A 15391-nucleotide genomic window follows, 5' to 3' on the forward strand; every position below is an offset into this window, starting at 1 on the left:
AAACTAAGATCTTGGCGTCTGGTCCCATCACTTCATGGCAAATAGAAGGGGAAAAGTAGAAGCAGTGACAGATTTTATTTTCTTGGCCTCCAGAATCACTGTGAATGGTGACTGCAGCCGTGAAATTAAAATACACTTGCTCCTTAGAAGGAAAGCTATGACAAACCTAGACAGTGTGTTAAAAACCAGAGATATAAAAAAAAAACCAAAAAACCCCAGAGATAGCACTTTGCTGACAAACGTCGGTATAGTTGAAAATATCGTTTTTCCAGTAGTTGTGTACAGATGTGAGAGTTGGACCATAAAGAAGGCTGAGCACTAAAAAATCGATGCTTTCGAACTGTGGTGCTGGAGATGACTCTTCAGAGTCCCTTGGACTGCAAGATCAGACCAGTCAATCCTAAAAAATCAGCCCTGAATATTCATTGGAAGGACTGATGTTGAAGCTCCAATACTTTGGCCACCTGATACTAAGAGCTGACTCATTAGACAAGACTCTGATGCTGGGAAGGCGAAAGGAGAAGGGGGCAACAGGAAATCAGATTGTTGGATACCATCACTGACTCAATGAATGTGAGCAAACTGGGAGATAGTAGGGGACGGAGGAACCTGGCATGCTGCAGTCCATGGGGTCACAAAGAGTCAGACCTAACTTAGTGACTGAAAACAACAACGTCTTACTCTTTTTATTCATTGATTTAAACTCTGCTGTTATTATGGGCACCTCTTTCCATCTGTGATAGCAAATCTGAGAACCGGAATCAGGCTAAAATTCTCTTGCACCTTTGCCAGTAAGCACTGAAATTTCAGTCAAGTATTGGAAGTTAGGTATTTTCCCCTCGTTGATCGGTTCTGGTTCCCTAATTCCAAATATGACTTTAGAAATATTCCATGTATTTCTTGTCTTTTTGAAGGGATATTCTTACTATTCTCAAATGGCATTTCCATTTCATGACCATTGGACATTTTGTATGTTGAATAAATAGAGTATTCTGGTTTTATTGTGTTTGTATGAAAACAAATGTTACATGGATCAGTCAGGCAAGTTTATTGAGTTAAGAGAAATATTTTCAGTGGAAAGAGAGAGTAAAAGAAATTTAGTAATCTGGGTTTAAGTGGTTAAATGCTTTTCTGTCTGACATTGGGTACCCTCATGGAAATGTTCCCACTTTGCTTATCTGTAGGTTTTAGTTGTCAAACTTCATTCTAATAGAAAAATTTAGTTTTAATAGTTGGGTGCATAATAATTACATAGTCAAAAGAGTAGACTGATGGAATTTATTTCAGCTTGAAAATTTACTCTCTTTTGACATTCCTCTATAATCAGTGTTTTCTATGATAGGTTTTGAATGGCTGTGATTGAAAACTTTTAAGCAGGAAAGTATTTCAGCTTATGCTTGATAAAGCATTCTTGACAATAGACAGTAGTAGAATTTACGAAATAAATGTATTTGTTTGGCAAGCCAAATTAGTCCCTTGTCTCTCACTGGACGTTGAAATCATTCACTTATGTATGTTAAGTGTTAAAGGTGATGGGTACAGAGTGTAACTTTATGCTTTATAAAGCATTCTTGACAATAGACAGTAGTAGAATTTACTAAATAAACATGTATTTGTTTGGCAAGCCAAATTAGTCCCTTGTCTCTCACTGGACATTGAAATCATTCACTTATGTATGTTAAGTGTTAAAGGTGATGGGTACAGAGTGTAACTTTTGAATCGTGCTTTTTCACATGCAATCTGTGGCTCTTCAAGTCTTCTTTAGTTTCTGTTTGTCAGTGTTTGTCAGTGTAGAGCATAAAGCTTTCTTTTGGTGATTGTGAATGTAAATCTGGAATTTACATGTAAAGTCATTCTTTGTGATTCTTCCAGTGATTGCAAGTGTAAATGTTGAGTTATACAGCTGCAACTATCACTGATTTCCAAACTTTAATTAGAAATTTCTTCAGTATTTTAATTTGAGTCTGCTGCTTGCTTTTTTCTTTTATCCCTTGCTTATACTGGTTAACTTTCTAATAGAAATACAGATAAGTTTCCTTAACATCATGGAGTTCGTGTGCTTTACAATTTATAGTATTTTTTTATAATTTATTTTTAATTGAAGGATAATTGCTCTATAATATTGTGTTGGTTTCTGCCAAATGTCAGCATGAATCAGTCATAAGTATACCTATGTCCCCTCCTTCTTGAACCTAACAGTATTTTTACTTATAAATTTTGGAATTTATTTCAAAAAGCATTTGAGAAGAATCAAGATAGCAAACTATTCTTTTGAGTTTAAAAATGAGAGCATAGTAACATCTAATTCTAAACCCTTTCTAGAATTCTAGGAACTTGCTGTATTTTCTTCTGGGGTTTTATTTGTGTGAATTATTTTGCAGGTCCTTCACAGGGTGGCCCAGGTCCTCAGTATCCTAACTACCCACAGGGACAAGGTCAGCAGTATGGGGGTTACAGACCGGCACAGCCTGGACCCCCACAGCCACCACAGCAGAGGCCTTATGGGTACGACCAGGTAAGTTAACTTGGCCAGCTGTGTGGCTGCCCCACTGTTTGCTCACTCTTGATTAGCTTAAATATTTTTCAGTTGGCGACTCATTTTTCCCTCCTTTTGTTTATAACATGAGTTAACCAAAAAAAAAGCATTTTCTCTTGAGTCTTTTTCATAGAATGCCAGCACAGTCAATGGCAACCCACTGCAGTACTCTTGCCTGGAAACTCCCATGGACGGCGGAGCCTGGTAGGCTGCAGTCCATGGGGTTGCTATGAGTTGGACACGACTGAGTGACTTCACTTTCACTTTTCACTTTCATGCATTGGAGAAGGAAATGGCAACCTGCTCGAGTGTTCTTGCCTGGAGAATCCCAGGGACGGGGGAGCCTGGTGGGCTGCCGTCTGTGGGGTCACACAGAGTCGGACACAACTGAAGCGACTTAGCAGCAGCAGCATGGTTACTGTCACATATAAAACATGGCATTCTCCAGGCACCAGCATTCATTCCTGTTCATTCATTTATAGTCTCTCTCTAGTCTTTACCCTGCAGGCATGCTTCCCTTAGCCCTTCCAAACATTATTCTGTATTCTAAACCCCCTGATTTCTCTTATTTCCCTCCTGCTTATTGTTCAAGACTCCTCAAGACCTGACCTGTTGAAACGTGGAGTCCGTCTGAGTCAGTGCACTCACTGGCTCTCAGCTTCACGTCAGCATGTTCACTCCACGTCCTCAGCAGCCACGATGGCCTTTCTCTTTCCGCTCATGCTCACAGCCTGTCTCTGCTGCCTCCTGTACCCCTATCCACTATGTCAGATGTTAATACTCTTTCTTTCTCCCCTGTTATCCTTCCTTCTGCTTCCTTTAGATAAGTATAAGTGTATCATCCTATGATGTCTGTGTTCTCTTAAACCTTTGCGTCAGTAAATTGCTCAGGCTTAATAATCTGTGCTACAGTCATTGTTTTATGAATCTTCTCATACATGCTCTAAATTATTAAGATGATTTATTATGTTGGCAGGGTTATTTTTTTTTTTTTTTTTTGATTGATTTCAGGTTTGTTTAATGACTTTACAGTGAGGAGAATCTGATCTGTTCACCACTTAAGCTGCCTGAAATACATTACTTTCTAATGTCAGGGTTACAGGACCAGTAGGAATGATCTAGTTTGAGGAACAAGTCATATACAATGCTGATTAGATGCTGAGGCATGAGCAGCTGTTTCGTCAATGCTCTCCCAAGTCGACAACCCTCTTGTACTGACACTTTCTAGTTAGGTGGGAAAAATAAAAGGATGTGGACAGATAAGTAATATTAAAAAGAATATACTAAGATTAAGTCAAAGGATTAGGTAGAAGTTTTATTTAATTGTAAAATAAGTGTTGACTAGTGAGTATTTAAGGACAAGATCTCTGAGCAGATATAATTTAGGCTCATTGTAATCCACAGGATAGCTGTTGAAAAGTTGTCATTTACTCTGTAATTCAACAGATTTTTATTAATTTCCCATGTGTGCTGGACACTCTGTTGTGTCCTAGATGAGTGAAACAGGCCTGGTCCTTACAGCTCATGGAGAAACTCCCTCCATCTTCCTTAACCTCACTTTAGCCTTTGACTCAGGTTCCTATTTTCATTCTTAAGTGGTGTTTTTTAGCTTCTACATGACTACTGTTTCGTTCCTCTTACATTTCCAGTGATTCCTTTTCTATTTTCTACTTGTTTCTCATCTTTCTTTTACCCCATCAGTTTCTTTTATCAATCCTTGGCTTAGTTTTTCGGTCTGTATTCCTCCTGTCTTACATTTTCCGTATCCTTAACCCACCCTTCTCAACCCAACTCCAGCTCCATTTTTTCAGCTGTGTACAGAACATCTCTCTGGGTGTCTTGCCATTTTCTTCAGCTTCATCATTTTCTTTCTGACTTATCATGTTTCTGAATCTCCTAAGCTTATATCATTCATTAAGCAAATGGTTCTTGAGCAACATTTATATGCCAAGATGGGAACATGTTAGGAAAATTAGATCAATATGGACTCTGCGTTTGTGAACTGAAGTCTAGGCGGGGTACAGACAAGTAAGTAGATGATATGATGTAGTGTGAGAAGGTACTTGTATGAGGGAAGGCAAGATTTTTGTGAAAGGGAGTGCTTAACTCAGATACATGTTCCTTGGGAAGTATAAGTGCAGGAGCTAGCTTGTTGGAGAGAACAGAATGGTATTCTTGTCAGAAAGAAGTGCACTCATGAAGGACTAGTGTTAAGATATGTGGCTCAGTAAAGCAGAAGTGTGGGGAGGAAGAGGCAAGAGTGGAGAGATAAATTAGGGCCAGGTTCGGAGGACTCTTGTAAGCCATAGAGGGGAGCTTGGCCTTCATCTTGATAATGGTGTGGCTCAACCGTATTGCATTCTCACCAGCAGTGAATACTAGTTCCTGTCACTCTGCACCCTTATCAGCATTTGATGTTATCAGTGTTCAGAGTTGTGGCCATTCTCATAGGTGTGTGGCGTATCTCGTTTTATTTTGCATTTCTCCAATGACATATTATATAGACATCCTTTCATGTGCTCATTTGCCATCCTTATATCTTCTTTGGTGAGGTGTCTTTTCAGGTCTTTGGCCCATTTTTTAATAGAGTTGTTTATTTTCTTATTGTTAAGTTGTAAGAGTCCTTTGTATAGGTTAGATAACAGTCCTTATCAGATGTGTCTCTTTCGAGTACTTCTTTGTTTTCTTGACTTTTCTTATTTTTTTGACATTGTCTTTCTCAGAGTAGAAAGTTTTAATTTTAGTGAAGTCCAGTTTATCAGTTATTTCTTTCATGGATCACACCTTTGATATTGTTTCTATAAAGTCACCACAGAACTCAAGGTCACCTATGTTTTCTCTTATGTTACCTTCTAGGAGCTTTATTAGTTTTGTATTTTACATTTAGGTCAAGTTCTTATTTAAGTTAATTTTCTGAATTGAGAAAACCTTAATTGTTAAGATTTGTATCTAGATTCACTTTTTTGTATGCGGATGTCCAGTTAACTAGCACCATTTGTTGAGTGAGACCACTCTTGCATTATTGTATTACCTTTGCTCCTTTACCAAAGATCAGTTGACCGTATCTAAGTGGATCTATTTCTGGGTTCTCTGTTCACTTCCATCGATATATTTTTCTATTCTTTTACCAATATCACATTGTCTTAATTGTTATAGCTTGATAGTAAGTCTTGAAGCTGAACATGATGAACTGATAAGTCATTGTTCCTCTCCTCCAGTATTCCTTGGTTATTCTGGGTCTTCTGCCTCTCCATATAGATTTTATAATTATACTGTCAGTATCCAAAAATAACTTGAAGATTTTGGTTGCAATTGTGTTGAGTCTTTAGATCAAGTTGGGAAGAACTCAAAACAATATTGAGTTTCCTATCCATGAACATGGAGAATCTCTACATTTATTCAGTTCTTTTATTACTTTTAAAATTTTCCTTATACAGTTATATATGTATTTTATTAGATTTATACCTAAGAATTTAACTTGTGGGGGAGAATTCTTATGTAGATGGTATTGTTTTTAATTTCAAACTCCACTTGTTCATTGTGATAACTTACCGTGAACGGTGTGAGATTCATGATCTCTGAAGAAGATTTAGCTTTAGGACCAGAGACCAGGCTTGATCACTCAAGATCGTTTGTGTAGCAGAGTTTTATTAAAGTAAGAAAAGGGACAGAGAAAGCTTCTGACATCACATCGGATGCAAAGACAGACATCGGATGGGGGACAGAGAGTGGCCCCCTTGCTAGTGTTAGCAAGGGAGTTATATAGTTTTTAAATTAGCTATTACAATGAATCATAAGAATGTCTCAAGGTTGTAAAAATTTTACCAAACCCACTCCCACAGTTTACATTTTAAGATAATAGGATTAGAACATAAAAACAGAAGGATTTTACCAGACCCACTCCCATAATATACATTCTAAGATACCAGGATTAGTCAGAAGATTTTCAGGAAGGAGAAACTGTCCTCAAGCAGGATACATTGTTATATAATCCTTAGTACAGAGTTTAAACTGAGTTGTTTGTTGTATAATCATCACTTCCAGGCTTAAAGAAAAAAATGTTTTATGACTCAGACTAAGGAACACAGAAGAAAAAGACGCTTGTCCTTTCCTCCTCTTTGAGAATTCCAGACCCCTCTCTTCTCCTCCTCGGTGACCCTGGACTTCTTATCAACCTGCCCAGGAATTGACTCTCTCAGTTGCTAGTGTACAGGGGACTTTTCTGTGTTAACCTTGTATCCTGCAACCTTGCTTATTAGTTTCAGGAGGTTTTTTTTATTGTTGATTCTGTGGGATTTTCTCCCGAGTCAGTCATGTCATCAGCAAACATAGACAGTTTTATTTCTCCTTTTCCAATTTGTTTATCTTTATTTCTTTTTCTAATTGCATAAGCTAGGAATTTCAGTACAGTGTTGAGAAAGAGTGGTGTGAGGGGACATCTCTGCTTTGTTCCTGATCTTAGCACAAAAGTTTCATTAGATCTTAGCAGGAAAGTTTCATTAAATACGATGTTGGATGCTTTTATTTTCTAGCATAGCATTTATCTCCATGTGACACATTATGTAGTTATTGTTTATTATCATACTCTCTTCCCCTAGACTGTCAGTTCTTTAAAGACAGCACCATGTCTGTTTTTATCACTGTTGAGTCTCCACCACCCAGGAACACATTGCTGTTATTGTTGTTCAGTTGCTCTGGTGTGTCCAACTCTTTGTGACCCCATGGACTGCAGCACGCCAGGCTTCCCTGTCCTTCACTGTCTCCCAGAGCTTGCCCAAACTCATGTCCATTGAGTTTTTGATGCCGTCCAACCATCTTGTCCTCTTGTCAGCTCCTTCTCCGCCTGCCTTCAATCTTTCCCAGCATTGAGGTCTTTTCCAGTGAGTCGGCTCTTTGCATCAGGTGGCCAGAGTATTAGAGCTTCAGCTTCAGCATCAGTCCCTCCAATGAATATTCAGGACTGATCTCCTTTAGGATTGACTAGTTTGATCTCTTTGCAGTCCAAGGGACTCTCAAGAGTCTTCTCCAGTACCAGAATTCAGACACATCAGTTCTTTGGCGCTCAGCTTTCTTGATGGTCCAACTCTCACATCCATACATGACTGCTGGAAAAGCCATAGTTTTGACTGTATGGACCTTTGTTGGCAAAGTGATGTCTCTGCTTTTTAATATGCTGTCTAGGTTTGTCATAGCTTTTCTTCCAGGGAACACATTGAGTAGTCAATAAATATGGTGAGTGAACATATAAGACCTTTACTTCCTAAATCTGAATGGTGATCATAAGAATAAAGAAACCAAAAAAAAAAAAAAAAAAGAATAAAAACCCCTAAAAAGCATTCTGGCAGTAATTTTAAGACCTTTGTATGATTAGGTGAATGAAGAAAAGAAATTTAAAGATGGTTGATATTACTCAGTTATTGTTCAGTCTAGGGACTCTTCACACCATACACTCTAGAAAATCTCATTTACTCACAGGGTTTCAATTTACCGTGCTGTTGACTGTCAAATCTGTATTTCTAGTTTGACTTTCTCTTCTGAACATCAGGCGCCTAGTAGTCATCTGCAGTTAGAAATAGCATATCAGTTTCATATAACCAAAACATTTATAATCTCTGTGCCACACATTCCTCCTTTCTGTGTTGTCTATCAGAGAGAGGTACTATTGCCAAGTTAGAATGCCATGTGCCACATTTGGTGCTTAAGTCTTTCTCCATCTCCCTCTCTCCATCTGGTAAATGACAAAATCTTGTTAGCCTGGTTTCCTTCAACATTCTTGTATCCGTCCACTTCTAAAAGTGCCTTACCTTTGTTTAGACCATTAATATGTCCTGACTTCATCACAGGATGAAGGATTCTCCCATGCTATCTTCTTGCATCCTTTCCCATTCATTCTTTACTCAGAGGAATTTTGTAATTTAAAAAAGGAAAAGAAAAATTGAAGAAGCAGAGAGAGATGCTATGCCGAGGCCTAGAGAGTAGACGTGGTTGACCCAAGATGACCGAGGTGAGAAGTGGTGGAGCTGGGTGGTAAGTCCTGAGTGACTAGAGACCCAGTGACTGGACCCTTCCTATACCAGGCTGCCTCCAGCCACACCAGCTGTGTGCAGAGCATCTTCATGCTCTTCTTGAATAACTTTCTGAAGCAGGAATTATAATTATCCTCACTTGTCAGATGAGAAAATCAAGAAAGGGAAGGTAGGTAACTGGCCTCAAGGACAAGAAACTGTTAAGCAAAAGAGTTAAAACTAGAAATAGATTTCCGACTCCAAAACCTTTACTTGTAACCCTAGAATTTGCTAATGGTTGCAAATATACAGTATTTGGGGGGGCTTGCTTGTGATTTGATTTTATCCTAGCGAAGTGATTAAGTGTAGATCAAGTTACTTAAATTTTCAGGGCTTCAGTTTCTTCATCTATAAAATGGAGATAATGTGTACTGCATATGTAACAGATGAACACGAAGCACTTATTATGGTGTTTGACATCTGGTAATTAAGATCTTATTGAGATATATTAACAGTTAGCTATTATTGATATTAGACTTAAATCTATTACTTCAAGCTGTGTGTTACCAAATAATCAATAGCTTCTACTCCTTATTATTGTACATTCTTTTTTATTCTCCAGTTCCCTAAGCGTTTTTTACCCATTTTTTCTCCACTTTTGCTTTAGCTATGTCTGCTATTTGAATTGCCCCTTTTTTCTTTTCTCTGCTATTCAAATTTTACTATTTTATTAAGGCACACAGTCTCTGTGACATATTTGTAAAATTATTTTAGTTGTGTTAACCTTTTCCTTTCTGAATGCTTATAGAACTTGTTCTGTAACTAGACTTTATTTGTAAATCTTATTTTCCCTATTTTTCAGATTTATTACAGTGATGAACATATAATATTTGCTCAGTAAATGTTTGTAATTGCTTGAATATCATATTTGGCATACATTATTGAAGAAGTCTTGTGTGTCAGGCACTCATCAATACTTGGGGCCTAAGAATGGATAAGACCTAGTCCCTATCATTAATTCATACTATAGTAGATAGATTATAGCTTCTGTTTATATAGCACATCAGTTTTTACCTCTCTTCTGCATTCACGTCATTCATAATACGTGCCACTTGCTTTCATCATTACTATCTCATTATACACATTCACTAGGAGAGTGTTTCCTTCCAGCATTGAGACTTGCTTATTTCTAATTTTTTTGTAATTTTTCAAAGTGCTTTCTCATGTCCTCTCTTATTTGAGTGTCCTAGCAAACAAGTGAGGTGTAGAACTCATGTAACCTTAAACAGAAAATTGAGATCCAGAGATGAGTATGTTACAGTCCCCACCTTATAGGTGAAGAATCTGCGTCTCAAACAATTAACAGTAGAGTTGGGACTTAAACTTAGTAATTAGGTAACTTTATAGTTGAATAGCAAGCGCCTGTACAATAAGCGTTTCTTATCTCACACTTTGTACTGTAGGAGTTTTTGTGCTTCCCTGGTGGCTCAGGCAGGAAAGAACCCACCCGCAGTGCGGAAGACCTGGGTTCCATCCCTGGGCTGGGAGGATCCCCTGGAGGAGGGCATGGCAGCCCACTCCAGTGTTCTTGCCTGGAGAATCCCCATGGACACATGGGGTTGCAAAGATTTGAACACAACTGAACGACTAAGCACAGCACATAGGAATTTTTAAACAAAGACAGCAGAGAGGAACCTCATGAATCCCTGTGTACTTACAAACCAACTTCAACAATTAACATTTTACCAATGTTGTTTTATATACTTTCCACCCTATTTTATTGAGTATTTTAAAGCAAATCCTACCTATAAATATTTCTTTTTGTAATTTTATTTTTTTTAATGGCCTGTTTATTTTTGGGCTGTGCTGTCTTCATTGCTCTGTGGGGTTTTCTCTAGTTGTGGCAAGTGGGGCTACTCTTTGGGGTGCATGGGCTTCTCATTGCAGGGGCTTCTCTTATTGTGGAGCATGGGCTCAGTAGTTGTGGCCCATGGGCTTAGTAGCTCCCTGGTATGTGGGATCTTCCCAGAGCAGGGGTCAAACCCGTGTCCCGTGCATTGGCAGTTGAATTCTTAACCATTGGACCACCTGGGAAGCCCTGCACATATTATAAGATGAACTCTGACTTTAAATCTTTCTGAATATAATTATGTAAAATTCATCAAAATTTTTCAAACCTTAATTCTATTTATAGTGCATTATCTGCTTAGATATAGTGGTATTCAGCAGATTTTCAAGTATATCTACTTCTATGGAAGTGTAAACTTTTAGGGTACTACTTCTTATGGTATAGGAGGAGTTCAACTCTAGAATACTTTCTTGATATAAAATAATTAATGTGACTTAGAGGGGGGTATTTAGCCAGAGGAAATAGCTGATTATGTGCTTCCAGTGAGTACTGTTTTTGGAAAATAAGTGCTTTTATGAGCATCTTTTTAAAACACATTTAAGATGTTTTACTAAAGTATATTTTTTCTGGTCTCTCTTTTCTTCTACTTTTCTTCTCTTTTGGAGAAAAATATTTTCCTTCTCTTTTCTAAAAACCTGCTTTAACAGTTGTATACTGGACATTGTTTACCTCCCTTGTAGAATGTTGCTATTTCATTCATTACCTCTTTTATATCTATACTTTATTTTCTTTCCCTTGCTGTCAGCCTACAGGCCCTTCAAACCTACCTTATTAAAAGCAACAAAAGCAAAAAAATAGAAATAAAAGCAACAAAAGCACAACAGTCTTTCTTTGATGTACCAGCTGCCTATCTGAATATGTCTGCTGAGACCTCACTGGCCTCAGGGAGAGGCCCAAATTCTGTCGACGGGCTATAGGTTCTTTTCCCCTTACCTCCCAGATATCTCTTCATCCTTGCTACTTGTCCTAACTTGGTGTTAATACATAAGTAATTATAATAATCTAAACAGTTACGAACTTTGTATACTAGCACATAATTTATACACTGATACACACCATGCCAGAGTTTAGAGCCAGAACTTCTCGCTCATTCCTGATCAATTCAGTTCATCAAAATTCACCAGAAACTTAAATTCTCATTATGTGCTGTTCTAGGCTCAAAGATTTTGAAATCCATTTGCAGTTGACTGTGATATCAGAAAAAATTTATAGAGATATTATATATACCTAAATATAGAACAATATCTGTATGTTGTGAAAATAGCTGCTTTTGCCATATGACAGTGTAAAGACTTACTTGTGATTTTCTGTGCAAACTATTATGGTCAAATGATCATCTAATTACATTTTAAAATTTATCTTTTAGGGGCAGTATGGAAACTACCAGCAGTGAAAAGTACTTCCATTCCAGTAGCCAGGATCTACTAGCAGCCAAATTGTCGCCTCAGCACTGTGGACACCTTCCTGTGAAGAGACCCTTCCATTCCATCTAGTTTTTGGAAAAACCTTGTGGATAAGCGGCTGTTTCATCCGTAAGCAGCCTGTGTGGCTTAGTTATAAAAAGGCTTTAGTAGCTCAAAAATACTCTTGATTTCACATGTCTACTCTAGATGGCAACATTGGACAGAAAATACAATGACATACCCAATTTGCAATGATTTCGGAACTGCGTTTCAAACGGACTGTTACAGACTGAAAGGTGTGAACAGCGTTGTACGTTTATGAAGGTTAAGGGATTTTAATACTTTTCCATAGATTCTTTTGTAAGGGGAAGAGGGAAATGTACACTTTTTACAGCAGCAATATTTTGTATATTATGTTTATTTCATGTGGTGAATATGCAAGGCGGTACACTACGCGCTGGACAGAATCAGAAATCCTCTGTTCATGGGGATGGGAGCACGTTGGATGCTTGATTGTGCTAGTCTGAAAATGGTGTTCTGTGAAGCTAAAGGTGAGGGGGAAGACAAAGCTCCCATACGTCCACTACTAGGTTCTTCAGAGGACATTCAGACCCCTTTTCTCTCTTAGCTAATCAGGGGCACTGTGGTACAGTTTTGAGTAAAAAGACATTTTTTTAAAAAGCTTTCCAGTTTTATGGACAAAAACCTTTTTTATAAAAGATCATTTATAATTCTGTTTTAAAATGTGAGGCAATAAGAATTACTTCGTGTGGGATCTGAAGAATCTTGGTTAACAGTTGCATGTAAGTCCTCTCCTAAAACAGCAATAACTGAACATGAAAGTTTTGATTTTACCTTATTTGAGTAATCACTAGTAAATAATATCAGAACATTTTATAAATGATATCAAAGAAGAGTCAACAATGATGTATTTTATTTTTTAACATGAGAAGGATAATTGGTTTCTATAATAAGAATAGTTCAGGAGACTTTATAAACCTTCCTTTCAACTTTTCTTGACTGGAAATAATGCCATTTATAAAGGAGTACTTTTATGTTTCCCCCTTTTTTATGTTGGTTAATAGAACACAGAGATGTTTAGGAAAATGCTTGCTGATGAGGTTTATTCTGATCTATATTAAAAGCATAGAGGTTGCATTTCAGATCACTCTGTTTTATTAGCATGGTCTATTTAATCATACTTGAGACTGTCCTGTGCCTGATTGTTTGAGCTGAGTTCAGGGATTTTGCATTAGGCAGGAAATCATGCATTGAGAAGTTTATAACCACAGTTCTTTAAGCGTAATCTGAAAACATCTAGCCCAAAGGTAAGTTGCTGTTTTCATCACAGTTGCCTGTGCCCCGGGAATAAGGTATATTCTTTATAATTGGATTGTTTTTTCCCACTTACAACTGGAAACAAAACAGAAGGGGTGCCATAAATTTGAAAAAGCAAACTGTACTGTTCTCAACATACTGTAACCAAAAGGAGAAATTTTATTGTGTCTCTGTGTGTATGAAAGAGAGTGTGTGCGTGTTTTAAAGTCTGAATAAGGCTGTTTTCAACATGGTCAGTAGAAAATGGACATCAAATTTGATCAGATAAAGCATGGACAGCCTTATTGTGACTGAAATGCTTTTAGGTTCTGTGCCAGTTTTCCACCACTGTGTACTTTGTTGCTATTTAAAACTGTATCAACTCTAACAGAAGAATAAATTATTTGTGATTTTAATTTTCTCATTTGTTTTTTTAAATTAGATCTCTTTGACTCTCTTGTTCTGTCTGGAGACTGTGCTGTGGGTTTTTTATATAAGTTAGTCTAGTATAAGCAGACTATATTTGTATTCTAGGACTTTATCAAAATTCTCTTGTCATGCCCAAGTTAATTAGAATTAACTGTTCAGTAATCAGAATGTTGTGTGGGCTGTTTGTTATGGAATTCTTTCTCTGAAAATGAAGTCCATGAGGCTATAATCAAGATGACTGAATTAGATAAATGAGTTGAGGAGACGAAATTGTGCTGAACCCAACCTGGTGTAGATATGTTATCTCATTTGAAATAAGCTCAACTGACATTAAGAAATAATTTGTCTTGCCAACCCATCTTCTGTTGTCTTATTCTTCTTTTAATGGAAACTAAAATTGCAATTTTAATAAGCAGAATTTCCTCCAGGACTTTCTTCCTGGAGACTACCGCATTTGCAAGGTTTAATTGTTTTATAACAGTCCTGTTTCGTAGAAGTTTTTAATTGGTGGTGACAAAAATTACCTTACTCCTTTGATACCTAGTAAGCTGAATAACTTTACCAGTAGCTTTCTACCAAGTTTGACATCACCATATAGACCATATATTGTAAAACTGGAAATTTCGTTTTAGCAAAATGTATTATTATGAAGAAATATCATACCATCCCATGAAATTCCAGAAGCAAAACATTACTAAGAAGAGCAGGGCAGTTATTGATTAACATTTAAAACTATTTAACTGTGCCAGTTTCGGCATTTGAGAGTATGTTAGTAGTCTGTACAGCTTTGATGGCAAGTTGTTTTTGGTTTTAATTTTTTAATGGCGTTTTCTGTGTGTGTGGAGAATGGTATGAGGGTCTTCGTGTACCATAAATCCGACTGAGGCACTTAGCAATTCATGGCCAGTCTTGTGTTGTCTTTACACCCACCCACAAATTGAAGCAAACACTATGTCCTTTGATTCTTTTAATAAGTATCTCTAAAAGATAAATACTTTTTAAAGTAACACCTTGGTACCAGGATTCTTCCCTGCTCTGGAAATTTTGTATTTTCATTGTTAACAATGAATAAAAAATCATCTCAGAATATGTATGGCCAAATTGCTGCCTTTTCTTTCATTTTAAAAAGTCATTTATATTAAATCATTAAGGTATTAGCAAAAGTATACTAAGTGTACAGTCTTCCTAATTTCATTTCTCAAATGTAACACTTGTTAAGAAGGTTTGATACATTTCTTCCAGCTTGATTTTATACACATAAGCTGAGATATTATTCTCTCTTTTTAAACAAAATTGGAATTTAACTAACCACACTGTTTTGCAGCTTTTTTTTTTTTTTAAGGTAAAAAATATCTTGGATTTTTTGTTTGTTTTTTACAATTGCAAAAGCAAAGCTTTCATAAACTATCTGGCAAGGTGTTTTTGGTTTTGTTTTTATATGATTGTTGGAATATTTCTAAACTATAAATTTTAGTATGTTAGGTTTAAGGCCATGTACATTATTATCTTCCTAAAGGATATATCCTTGCTAACACGAGATTACTAACCTTGTTAATTTTTGCAATTCTAATAGGCTTCTAAAAAATGCTATCTCAGAATTTAATTTGAATTACATTTGATTTATTTGTAAGTTTGAGCATCCAGAATACTTAAAGGGAGTTTATTATTTTTTGCTGTGAAATGGCTTTTAATATTCTTTGTATATTTTTCTTTGGGCATATGAGAGAGATAGGAAATTGTATAAATACATATACAGAAATTACAAAATTATATATGGTTCTCTAAATGCAAA

The 15391-nt window shown here is 36.8% G+C and overlaps 1 protein-coding gene across 6 annotated transcripts in view; it reads left to right on the forward strand.

Moving 5' to 3' along the window:
* SS18 (SS18 subunit of BAF chromatin remodeling complex) overlaps positions 1-13586 on the forward strand; it is a 74631-nt gene extending 61045 nt beyond the window's left edge. For all 6 annotated transcript variants that reach the window (XM_061131050.1, XM_061131052.1, XM_061131049.1 and 3 more), the window contains 2 exons: positions 2382-2515; positions 11817-13586. In XM_061131050.1, the coding sequence (XP_060987033.1) occupies positions 2382-2515; positions 11817-11843 (161 nt within the window). In that variant the 3' untranslated portion in view covers positions 11844-13586. The remainder of the gene's footprint in view (positions 1-2381; positions 2516-11816) is intronic.
* Positions 13587-15391: the final 1805 nt, after the last annotated feature.

Source organism: Dama dama, chromosome 27, assembly GCF_033118175.1.
Source record: "Dama dama isolate Ldn47 chromosome 27, ASM3311817v1, whole genome shotgun sequence".
Lineage (NCBI taxonomy): Eukaryota > Metazoa > Chordata > Mammalia > Artiodactyla > Cervidae > Dama > Dama dama.